Source organism: Monodelphis domestica, chromosome 7 (genome assembly GCF_027887165.1).
Source record: "Monodelphis domestica isolate mMonDom1 chromosome 7, mMonDom1.pri, whole genome shotgun sequence".
Taxonomy (NCBI): domain Eukaryota; kingdom Metazoa; phylum Chordata; class Mammalia; order Didelphimorphia; family Didelphidae; genus Monodelphis; species Monodelphis domestica.
Genome location: NC_077233.1, coordinates 278,225,138 through 278,238,046, shown reverse-complemented (window position 1 = coordinate 278,238,046; position 12,909 = coordinate 278,225,138). Strand labels below are relative to the sequence as shown.

Here is a 12,909-nt window from a genome sequence, read left to right as displayed (position 1 = left end):
ATACCTTGTTTTAAGGCCTACATTCTTAAACCAAGATCTATAATTTCAAGGAGTTTGTGAATATCTCTTTTTCTCACTAACTGAAATTTAGCATTTTCTTTAATTATTTAAAAAAAATATTCTGAGAACAGGAATCATGGTCTTCACCAAACAACCACAAGGTTCTGTGGAGAAAGAAAAAGAAGTTAAGAACCACTGTTATAAAGAGTTTGACAGTGGTAGGGATTTTTTAGAAAAGAAGGAAAAAATAGCCTCAGTAAAACAAAAATTCGCAAGAAAAAATAGTTGAAATGATGTTACAAACCAACATATTAAATCAGATTTATTACTCCTTCTTTAAATTTCACATAAGCCTTTAAATAAGAAACTTTGTAACATAAGTTTTTCTTTATTATAATGTGTTTGATAAGTTCATTTTTTTAAAAAAGGGGGAAACTGGTAAATACAATTGAAAACTTATTTTGAGTAAATCATATTCACTTTTGTTGGAATTGTCATTGTATCAATGATTTCTGAAGTAGATGTTATATTATGCTATAATAGCATAGTATATAATTGAGTTTTTGTCATTGAAAAGTGTAAAATAAAGAAGTAAACAGTTTGTGTTGACTTTTTTCCCTCTTTCACTGCAAGGATCCTTTAAGGAAGAGACCCAACCCTTCTCCTGTTTCAGTTCCCTACTTGAGTCCTTTAGTGCTTCGAAAAGAACTTGAATCTCTGTTGGAGAATGAGGGAGATCAAGTGATTCACACATCTTCATTCATCAATCAACATCCAATCATTTTCTGGAATCTGGTTTGGTATTTCAGACGTTTGGACCTTCCAAGCAATTTACCAGGACTTATCCTCACATCTGAACACTGTAATAAAGGAGTACAGGTTGGTGCTAACTTGTTTAGTTATATACAAAGAGACAAGAATCATGAAAACCGAAAACCTAAGAGAATGAATGAGATATATAGGTGATATGAAATGCCCATGAAGATCCTTTTCAGGAACAGTAAAGAAATATTTAAATTATTTTGAAAGAGTGATTTCTAATTACAGGTTAAAGATAAGTGTAGTTTTGAATTGTTCTTTCAGATATCATTCCATAAGTTATTTCCATGTTATATCAAGTTGGATTTTTTTGCAAAAACTAGCTGAGAATATGAGTATCTTCTGGAAATGGGAAGTAACCAGCTATACTTGTATCTGTGAGTTTACCACTAAAGAATTCTAGAGTCCTGGCATCAACTGAAGATAGGAAGGGTCCTGGCTTCCCTTGACATGACATTGAAGTTGTTTCTTGTCATAGAAAGGAGCTTCTCTTCTCAACTCTTCAGTATATGCTCAGTCTTATAAGAAAAATCTGTATAGATTTCAGGGTCATGTGACTAAACAAGATAGAGGACTTCATCCTCATAAACCCTCAGACCTCTCCAGAATAAGACTTACACCCAAAAGATGCAATTGCAACTTGCTCTGCAGTGTAAGGCACTGATGATGAACTTTTTAGAGGTGTGTGATGTGAGAAATGTCCTCAGGTGCCTGTGGAGAGGGGGAAAAGGGTAAAGGGGAGCAGCCCAGCCCCTCATTCCTCTGGCTTTCTAGATAAAAACTCTAGTGAACTCTGTTCTGGGACAATGGTGCATGTGTCCACAGAGAGGGCTATGAGTGCCCCCTCTGGCACACATGCTATAGGTTTACCACCATGGATCTAAAGTGTCAGCACCCTAACAAGGTAATAACTTGATGAAATAAGAGTGAAAGGGGGCATCTGAATGGCTCAGTGGTTTGAGAGCCAAGCCTAGAGATAGAAGGTCCTGAGTTCAAATCTGGCCTCCGACACTTCCTAGACCCTGTGCAACCCTGGACAAGTCACTTAACCCACATTGCCTAGCCCTTACTGCTCTTCTGCCTTGGAACCAATATACAGTATTGATTCTAAAACCAAAGGTAAGGGGTTTTAAAAAGGAAAAAAAGAGTAGAAAAGACTTACGTGCTTGTGGCTATACCACAGATGCCTGTGAGCTCTGGAGTCTGATTGAGCATCTCATTCTGAGGCATTAAGGGCCAAAACTCCCCATAATGCAAGAATTAACCCGAGAAAATTGCCTAGAACTTCTGAACACAGATTGGTAGCTGGGGGAATAGTACTGATTAAAATAATCCACAGATTCAGAAAAAAACTAAAGACATAGAATGGTTAAATTTCATGATTCTACTGACAAATTCCTCAAATGACCAGAGAAAAACCTTCAAATAAATATAAAGGAAAGGATTTCAAATAGCACTAGGCCCATGGTGGTGAACCTATGGCCCACATGGCATTCTGGCACACACAGAGGGACTCCAGTGGAGCTACTCCCTTCCACCTCCCCACCCACCTCTGTGCTTACTCCCTCCCCTGACCAAAGTGCTCAGGCCACATCCCTCCCTTTCTCCTTTCCCTGTTTGAGACCAGGGGCTACAGGGAGGTGTCTCCTCTTCTGCTTTTAGGCCCTACTCCACCCCTAAAAGATCTTCACTTCTGTCCTTCCTTCCTGGCCAGCGGCCAGTCTGAAGGGCTCACGGTGCTCCCTCTGCTCCCAACCTGGTGGTGGCATCAAAGTTGCTGCACCATTGTTAGGCAAACATAAGTAGCCTAAAAGGCTCTGAGGTTGCCAAGCAGAGGCCAGGTAGGGCTGCTTTTGTATCAGACTGTTCAAGGACATGCACAGGCCACCTTCCCGACCCTACTAGTCTTCTCTGACTGAGTCAAGATAGGAGGAGCCCACTCGCTCTGTCCCCAGTGTTTCTGGATGCAGCGGCAGGTCCCCAAGGCAGCAGGAGGTTGCTCCCTTCCCCTCCTCCCCTCCCCATGAGTCACCAGGAGGGAGCCTGACCCCCACCCCCCAAATGCAGGGATGGGGGCATGGCACATGGTCTTTAAAAGGTTCACCATTACTGTACTGGACTATTCTGCACTTGCCAGAAATCACAGAAGGGAACAGAGATGTGTTAAGAAGAGTAACAAAGCTCAAGATGCAACCCAGGGTGACATACCATGCAAACTTGAGCCTAATAATCACCAATGAAAAAATATGGATTTTTTATAAAAGAGAAGCATTTGAAACTTTCCCACAAATAATACCAGACATGAAGATTGCTTTGTAATATCTCAGATAACAGAAATATGAGGAAATATTTTTTTAAATACAGCAAGCAAGAAAGACACATGATGAAATATTACTTTAGAGTAAAGGGGAAAATAGTGATACCTACAGAGTGTCTGTTTAGTGGTGGGGTTGTGGCGGGGGTGTCAACAGAGCATTAAGAGCTTTCTTTTTAGAAATTGGTTGATCGATTGGTTGTTTTTTCAGTGTACAGTGTGTCCAGCTGTGCTGATCAAACCAGTAAAGCTTGGAAGGCCACAGGTTGGACACAAGTAGTCCATGTGAACATTTGGGATGGAGATGGCTGAAGTTGCCCTTTACCGTCCTGGTCACCCTCCCTAAACACACCCTTTCCTAAAACGCGGCACCCAGAACTAAATGTACTATTACTGGCTTGATTTCTATGATCTGTCTTGAATGTAAACACTGTGCCGCCTCCAGGTCAGAAACAAATCAGCACGTTAGAAAATTAATGGATATTGGAGTGGTTAGAATTCGTGCTCGTAAAAGGTTGAGAAAGAGAAGATGAACGTCATGTGGTCATTAGAAGTCCAGCACAAAGGTGTATATTCTGCCATTCATATTGGATGATTCTGTTCAGGTCTCCTGTCTCTAACACTGAGAGAATTCTCCTTTCGGCCTTACTCAAAAAAGCACAGCGTAGCAGGGAAGGTTAGAGTCACGAGTTTGGCTCCACGCTTGCCGGGTAGCTCTCTAACTTCGTGATCCTCGCCGTCTTCCATGTCTTTATCTGGGAAATCAGCATGCTGCGAGGCTCTGATGTTCTTTCTGGTGCCAAATCCCATCTCGGAGCCGCTATTGCCTTAGTCCCAGATTTCTCTCTTGTGAACGGTTCTCCAGGGAATACATGTTTAGTTGAATTGAATTCTTGTGGAACTTGGCTGTTCTTGCGGTATGTGCTGACACTTTCTTTTCATTTATTTGTAGCTTCCCCTCTCATCTCTGTCCCAGGACAGCAAGCTAGTATATATTCAGCTATTATGGGACAATATCAACCTTCATCAGGAACCTGGGGAGCCCCTGTACGTTTCTTGGAGGAATCTCAGTAAGTAGCCGAGTCTTAGCGCTTCCAAGGGGCTTCTTTTCCTATCTATGTCCGTTTGGATTTGGTGCTTTAGCTCTTCTGCTCAGGTCCACCTCGCAAGCCTCATTCCAGTCGGCTAAGGCCTCTGGATGGGGAGGGCCCGATGGCCTCTGGATGGGGAGGGCCCGATGGCCTCTGGATGGGGAGGGCCCGATGGCCTCTGTTGTTCCGGTTTGCTTTTAGAGATGGGCATTGCATGGGACTAGCCTTGCGGTGGGGGCAGAGTCTTACCTGTTCTTTCTGTTAGAAGCTATTCGTTTGGAGTCTTATTCTTATGCTCACCTCGGTGCCAAATGCCTGGTATTCTCGGCGGCCCGGCTGTAGCGTGATCAGCAAGACGGAAGGATAGGCCAGGCAGCATTTGCCTTTTATGGATGTCGTCGGAAGACCCCCGAGCCAGGCTCAGAGAAGCTGGTTGCTAGGAGAGTGGGCAGCGTGGCTTTTTTGTTTTAATTAAAACCCTTACCTTGGAATCAATATTGAGGATGGGGTAAAAGGGCAGTAAGCGCTAGGCCATGGGGGTTAAGCCACCTGCCCAAGATCCCATGGCTAGGAAGTGTCTGAGGGAAGATTTGAACTCAGGACCACCCAACTCCAGGCCTGGCTCTCAATCTACCTATCTAGTCACCTAGCTGCCCCTGACCAACAAGTTCTCCAAAAAACTATTCCTAGATCCAGTTAATGCTCGTGCCTTTCCCTTTAAATTATCTCCAGTTTATCCTGTTTATAGTTGACTTATCTATAGTTATTTCCACATTGTCTCCTCATGAGACTGTGAGCTTCTTGAGTGCAGACACTTGCTGTTTGCCTTTCTTTGTATCCCTGGAGCTTAGCACCGTGCTGGCACACAGTAGGTACTTCATAAATGTTTCTTGACTTAAGTTACTCATGAAACTTATCTACTTGGATATGGAGGTCTTGCATTCCACGTTGGCTATATATGGATCTCCACACCAATTAATTCACATATTCTGGAAACATCCAGATATAACTCTATTAGCTATAACTTCTGTAATCACAAAACGCTTCGTATTTGAGGCTCAAGTGACGTGATGCCATCCATACTTATGAGTAAGTGCAAGTATTCTTCCTAGTTTTCCTATGTAGAAAATGAAACCCGAGATTAAGCAACTTTTCCATTGCCATCAAGCTAATAATTGGTAGACCCCGGTTTTTGTACTCAAAATCAGCATTTTTTCCCATATACATCCCTAACTTTTACTAAAAACTGACTCTTGATCTTGAGATTGATCAACTGGTAAAATATGAGTTCTGGAACTACTTTAGTGTATTATCAAACTTCGAAACTATCTGTTTGTAGCACTTGAGAGTTTCAGTGTTATGAGAATGGTTTATTTAGAACCATGTAAATTCTTTTTCCTGGAAATGAGAGAATTTGATTTGAAGAGCTTTTGAGGAAAGGAAAAAAAGATTATTCTCATAACAAATATGGGAAGGGGAAAAAATTTTCATAAAATATTTCAATTGTAGAAAATATGTTAAAGTCTTTTTACCTTGATACTTCCTCTAGAAATGTTTCTTGTAAATTGTTTTTTAATTGATTAAATTATTTAGAAATTATTTTTGAAAAAAACAAACAAACAGGGATATTGTGCCAAGTTCTTTCAGGTAAGTCTGTAAAGTGAATTAAGGTAAATAATGAAAACTTATTTAATTAGCATTTGTTGAATATTATATGAATATTCCTGCCCTAGCTTCTTTTTAGAAGAGAGCAGTATAGCATTTTAAAAATTAATTTAATCATTATAATAATTAATTTATTATTTAATTACAATTAATTATTTATTAATATTATGTATTTATTTATTTGTAATTAATTAATAATGTTATAAATATAATAAATTTTAATTTAAAAAAATAGAAGTTATAGGTTCCACCCTTTTAAAATTTATAATCTTGGGGAGAGGAAACACATTGACCAACTAGAGAACTATTTTATAGAGCAATATATTAAGGGGTATTTAGGTGTGGTACAAAGTTTTTTCATACATATTAAGGAAATGTGGAATAAGTAAGGGTGTTACGGGGGGAGGGTAGTATAGTTAGACAAGGAATATATTTGGAGTGAAAAAACACCCTGGGATCGATTTTTCCGAATGATTTTATCCTTTGTGTGTTCCTGTCCCTAGACTCTGAGAAGAAGTCATCCTCCGTGTCAGAAGACCAGCAGACCACAAGCACTTTAGTAGAGAACATCAGGCAAAGCATTCAGCATAATGATGTTCTTAAACCTATCAACCTTCTTTTGCAAAAAGTGAAGCCAAATGTAAAACGACAAAGGTAACACGGCATTGCTTTCTGATTCAGGGCTCTCAGAATAACTTTCTGGTCCATCTTTAACGATTGTCTAAGTTGTGTGTACATGTAGCCTTCGAGCCTATATAAAGCAGTCTGTGTTTTGAGGGAGCAGATTTCATTTTAGGAGAGTAAAGAAGTTCATTTGTAAAGGAAATTGAAAATCCCTTTGCCCTGTGTTGCTTCTGCCACTCACATTCTTCTAACCTTCTCCTCCCCTAGGGGTGCTCCCTCTGTGCCAGAGCAGAGTATTTAGTGGGAGGAATGAGCAGATTGACAGACAGAATAGCCCTGCGCAGCTTGCCAGCTGCCTGGAGCAAGTCGGGTCAACTTACTAACTCCCATGATCTGCCTACATTCTTATTTCTTCACAGGAGTTTGTACAGGGAAATCCTTTTCTTGTCCTTGGTGTCTCTTGGGAGAGAAAATATTGATATTGGTAAGTTGGTACAGTTGGGCAATCATGCTATTTAGTTTGAATAATGGATTAAATATGTTTAATACCAAAAATAGTTTTGCAATATTAATTTGTTGCCTGATATTCCAAATGTGCTGTTTTCCTTTAAATAACCTTAATGTTATCTTTATTAATGTTCTTTTTTAAAATATCTTTCAGAGGCTTTTGACAACGAATATGAGCTTGCGTATAAAAATCTATCCTCAGAGGTTCTGGGAAAGATGCAGAGAATTGATGCTCCTCCAAGTCTCAGTGTGGAGTGGTGCAGGAAATGTTTTGGAGCGCCTCTCATTTAAATGTAGGGCCTCCTTTCAGCTTTCACAGCCCTCGTCCATCCTGGAAAACAAGCCGCGTCCTCCTGGAAGCATGCAGGTTGTGATTTAGGTGCCTGAGAACTGGCGAAAACCCTGTCAATACATGGTAGAATCGGGATGTTTCTGCTGACAAAAAAGTTCTCTGGGGCTTGGTTTGTTGTTGTTTTTCTTTCCGGATCCATGACTCTCTTAGAAAAAAAGAATGAAGAGCCACGCAAACCGTGGACACGTTGTGGATTCGTGTTGGGAAAAGTCCCAAGAGAAGCTAAATAGCGGGATTCTAGGAGCCTGTCCTAGAAGAAAGTGAATTTAGTGTGTACATACTTGTGTGTCTATGTAGATGTATGCATAAGCAGCCTATAAAATAAGTGTATATATTTATTAAAACTATTAGATTGCACATTGCAATACAACTTGCTGAAAGGGTCTCATGACCAGTGATTGTTGACTGCTCACAAACTGGGCTTAGTTACTAGTAATCAAAATATTCTGAAACTCTGACAACTGCTCTGCCACTGGCTTTATTTTAAATTTAATATATGCTTTCACTCTTTGTTGGTGCATTCATTTTTGATGGAATGTTCTCCTGATGCCCAGGTCCCTTCCCTCTGTTCCTCCTTCCTTGGTACCAAGGTCCCTTATTCTAAAGGTGGAAATGGTTTTACAAGCTAATTAGGTAGTTTAAGTGAATTTGAATCTAGATTTCATAATGATTTACAGAATTAATTGGAATTTGATCTTTTAAAAAAAGCGCAAAAACCTGCCCTTTGGCCTGCATTCTTTTCCTTCAGGCCCACCTTGGTCACTTTTTTTAAACCTGTGGGATACCTTGCACTGCAAATGGAAGTTTAATATTTGTAAGGTTTGAAAGTTAGTACTTGTAGACTTGCACGCACAATGTCCCAAGTGTGCACGTCTCTATTTTTTAGGAGCTGGATGAATTAAGTCTAAAAGTTGAAGCTATCGAGCTTCTAGTGAGTTGGTTTAAGACAAATCATGACCTCCCTGCCTCCCTTAGCATTGCGCCATGCCGTACATGCCTTCTACTAAAGGCACACTTGGTTGAGTGTGCGCTTAGCTTCCTTCGTGGCGATTGACTCTCCAGGAAGCACTGCAGATGAAGAAAGCCGCTGCCTCCAGGGAGGCACTTGGAATGATGTGACTTCAAAGCACAACCCGCCTTTCCCTCTGTGTATTCTGCTCAAATGGCCTCCGAATCATGGTGCCGCTCTCCACCTCTGGATTGACCAGCGTAGTACCAAGGCAGGACGTCGGCGTCGGGTCACCGTGGAGAACGCTCGGGCCATGATCCCCGCCCGCGGCAACTGAACAGGTGACGTGACTACAAAGTTTTGATAGACATTATTTTTTTAAACTGCATTTTGCACTATTCATGTAGAGGATGTATTTTTGCCATTTAGCCTGGTTTCCTCTCAGTCATTGAAGTTTGTAATACTTAAAAGTCACACCTTCTGACCAAAAAAAAAGTCATTTGAAATTACTTGCTACGAGATACTCTTTTGTACTCTTGGATTTAAAGCCTTTGACACAGTAAAATAGTATTACGGAGATGAATAAAATGGACAAAATGCTCTTAAGCCTATTCATTGTGTTGTGTGTAGAGTTTTCAGTTAGAAATAGGATTAAGTTACTTGTCATCTTTCACAATTCACATTTGTTTTCCCACTCCTCCATTAATTTTAATGCGACTTGAGATTCATTTTTCCACACCCATATATCAAAAAGCACTTCTGATTGGGGAGGGGGGGACCTTACAAAAATGTCCTTGAACTTAATGTGTGGCTGTTACTTGGCTAGTATTTTTTTTTAACTTAAAGATCAACCATTTCTAGGTAGCAATACAATTCATCCTAATTTTTAATAACAATTTACTGTGTTTACTTTGAGATCACTGAATGATAAGTTGTCATCTAAAGAGAGTATGAGCACTAGTTTTTTTTAATTTACATGATAAGCAAACCTACTGCTGCTTTCTTCCTTGAGCCCCTAATTTTGAATTCCAAGTCCATCAGTTTGCTTGACTCTGCTGATCTGCCTTTTACATTTTTTTTGAGGCTTTGTGTCAGTACACAGAGAGAGAAAGACACTGCCAGTTCGTCCTTGATGTTCTGAGTCACCCCTGCAGACTTTGTGTTGAAAAAAAATTAAAAGACTTATTTTCCCCTCAACCTAAAGTTAACCCTCTGAGCAATAGTTTGTAGGGTTTGTTTTGTTGTGTTGTGTTGTGTTTTTATTTGACTGCCAGAACTAGATAAAGACACTGTATGAAATGAAGTCTTGAAGACTACTGAAAGTAATTTTTCAAATTAGTGTCTGGATTGTTGAGCAATGCAACATTTTTGTTGTTTCTTTGCATTATTATAAAGTAGTGAAGTGATCACTGCTAGAACTGTAGAACTCTAATAGTTCTTCCTAGTTAGGTCATTTATCTTCATAACTCTATCGAAAAAAGACGCTCGTGTTAGTTATTTGGCTCATGCAGACAAACTTGATTTTTTAGTATGGAAATAATAAATCCTGATCCGAGTGACTGACTTAACCCAAACCTTCCATTATCCTATTGCTGTTTTTCTGTGGCTTCCGTTTTAATATAGAAATATTTCAGCACAGAATAATAAAAAGCATAGAATTGAAGTTGGCCCAAGGATGACGAAACAAGCCACAAGAAGAACCCGTTAGGTGAGATTTTCTTCATCTAGAAAGATCCATTTAATAGATGACTTTCCGGGCAAAAGGCTTGACATTATGAGATGTTCTTTGATCCCATAGCTTAGAGCAGTTGCCATTGAATATTGCATTTGATATCATCAAACTACTTCAGATTATCAAGTTGTCACCACTGAATTCTCTAATTGACGAGGGGCGCTCCGTCGTTATCTAAGTCTAGAGATGGTGATGGGACTCCGATTCATCAGCCTCTCCTCGGAGGTGCACGCGGGTTCTTAGGCCGTGGAATTAAGTCAGATGGATACGTTTTGTTATATTTATTGAGGACCTCATTATTTTAGTGGAAAAGTCCTGCAGGCAGCCTGGCCCAGTGGGAATAGGCTGGCCTCCGAGTAAGGATCTGTAGGTTCAGAGCCTCACTCTGAGGCGGATAGCCGAATAACACGGGGCGCCTTTGTCCATTTCCTCTATATAAAATAGTCATCCCTTCAGAGTGCAATTCACATGATGGTTACTTTCAAGGTTGCAAAGTACTTTATCAACATTGGAGTGAAAATCTTATGAACCTTAAAACAATAGATTGAAATTTGAAAATAATGTGTTAACTACCATTTTCTTGGGCACTAAGGTTTAACTTTGATACTTTCTCACAAGAACCCTTTCAGGTACATTTAAGAATCATGCCCATTTTACAGATGGAAAAGAACTCTCAGAGAGGCTCCAGGGACGTGGTTGATGGTATTAAAGCTTGTTAAGTTTTGGAGCAGAGATTTGGATCTGGGTATCCTGACCCTTAATTCACACCACTCCATGATGAGCTGAAGGAAGCAAAACCGCAGCCACTATTCAGATGGAGAAGGAGTTGGTGTTTAGTTAGTGCTCCTCTCTCTGTGGGTTCCCATCTTAAGGGACAAACTAGCTCCGACAGCCTGGTAGGTTTTCCTTTAGAAGTATCTCTGTCGTCCCTTGAATTAGAGGGAGGCTTTGACAACATTGGATCGCTACATCCTTACATTCCTATCAGGTTTTTGAAAAGGAAAATTAGTGATATTCTCCCATTCAAAAGCAGTTTCAGGATTGACATCAACTAGACCTATATCCGTGGTGAGTACTATTCAGCAGTGCCGTTGTTCTGGTGAGAGGCCTAGGCAGGGAAGCCATAAAAATGTCTTCTTTCCTCTTTTATTAACTTTTCTTAGTGTGTGGTTCGGGTTCCAAATCTTAACAGAAAATTATTACAGTAATAAGAGCAACTTTAAAGCATCGTAATTTCCCGTAGTATTCAAGCCAAAGAAGTGGTTTAGCTTTTGTAATTTTTCTGTCTCCAATGCAAGTTCATGTCACAAGAGAATTATAGCAATACGCTATTTGTTAGGGATGTTATGTAACGTGATATTATGTAGATTGATGTTTTTACTGTTTCAGTTCACTGCAATATGAAGTATATTGCAAAAAGGTGTGATTAGGCATGGCATTCTTCTAGCCACCTCGTTTTAAGAAATTCATCTTAGGATATTTATATATTCAGGTTACTTAAAAAACTTTAGTTACACTTTTTAAAAATTAGCAAATAAGCTCTTTCACTTAATACCAAAAGTGCCTTTCAAAACAGTAAATGCTGAAATTGAAGTTGAGTACAAAACAATTGTCATTAACCTATTTTGGTGCATATTTTATAAGGCTATATATACTGTTTGTTTCTGCATCATTCAGTGGGACAAAAAAAGGGATTATGTTTCCTATTGATACAAAGCATTGAAGTCTTTTCTGGAAATGAATTGTTCCCGAATAAGGATGAAATAAGATGAATAAATAATCAGTTTGACTGTTGGAAAGCTTTCTGCTACTGCAATCAATTTCTTGTTTTCCAAGGCTTTGTGAATTGTTTGTTGCATCATATTAACTATGCTTTGATTGACAAATTTCTCAGAAGGGTGCTTTGTGTATTTTGTATAGATCTCAAGACTACAAAGAAAAGCTTGTTAATGGGTTTCTCAAAATAAAGTTTATAAATTATTTATATTTCTGGCATTTGATTTTCTGAAAGACCATTTTATTATTGCTTAAAATGAGTTCCCTTCAGCTTTCAAATTCTTTCTCAAAGCCTGACTGAGATTTGATAGCTGTTTAACATTGGGAATACTTGAGGTACATATATCACTTGCGCTCTTAAAACTGTATTCTTTGTCCTTTTTCTCATAATAAATAGTTCTTATAATTGTCAACTAAAGGAAGCAATTTACCCTTTGGTCTCAATTAAGTCTTAATTTTTATCTGGCAATTAAACCCATTTCCAGGCACAATCTCTCTTTTAGGCCTCTTAACCCAATTAAGACTTCATCTCAAATTCCAACCCTTCTTACCATTTCATCTTTTACATGCGTTCCACTTTCAAGATCCATTCTACTTCTCCTTCCCTCCTCCCCACTTTCTTAATCTTACTTTGGAGCTATCTTCCCACTTTCAAGAATTTTTACAAAGGACCTGTAATGCTGGCCCTGGATGTAAATCCTTGATTTTAAACTGGGAAACTTCTAGTCCCAACACCTTCACTTTCCAGGTAAGGGAACCTTGGTCCGGAGAAATCGGAACTTTTGAACCCAAGTAAAACTTTTTACATTGCACCACCAATAAGCTGATCACGTGTAGTGTTTTTAGTCATTACATTACTGGACTTATTTGCCACGGTAGTTTGTATGCGGTTACTAAATGAAAAGGGCATTCCTGATCAGCTTCTATAGGTAGATGCTGGATTAGTTCAGACGTAGCCTTATGCCATGCATGGCTGAGAGCCTGAGTCACTTAACCCTCATTTTCCCAATCTAGAAACTATACTGGAGAAGGAAATGGCAAACTTATTCTAGGATGTTGGTCAAGAAAACAACTTTTTGA

General features: G+C 39.4%; 1 protein-coding gene across 8 annotated transcripts in view; it reads left to right on the top strand.

Moving 5' to 3' along the window:
• DENND4C (DENN domain containing 4C) overlaps positions 1-12,039 on the top strand; it is a 124,816-nt gene extending 112,777 nt beyond the window's left edge. For all 8 annotated transcript variants that reach the window (XM_056804462.1, XM_056804463.1, XM_056804458.1 and 5 more), the window contains 5 exons: positions 634-879; positions 4,086-4,203; positions 6,393-6,543; positions 6,933-6,997; positions 7,175-12,039. In XM_056804462.1, the coding sequence (XP_056660440.1) occupies positions 634-879; positions 4,086-4,203; positions 6,393-6,543; positions 6,933-6,997; positions 7,175-7,311 (717 nt within the window). In that variant the 3' untranslated portion in view covers positions 7,312-12,039. The remainder of the gene's footprint in view (positions 1-633; positions 880-4,085; positions 4,204-6,392; positions 6,544-6,932; positions 6,998-7,174) is intronic.
• The last annotated feature ends 870 nt before the right edge of the window (positions 12,040-12,909 follow it).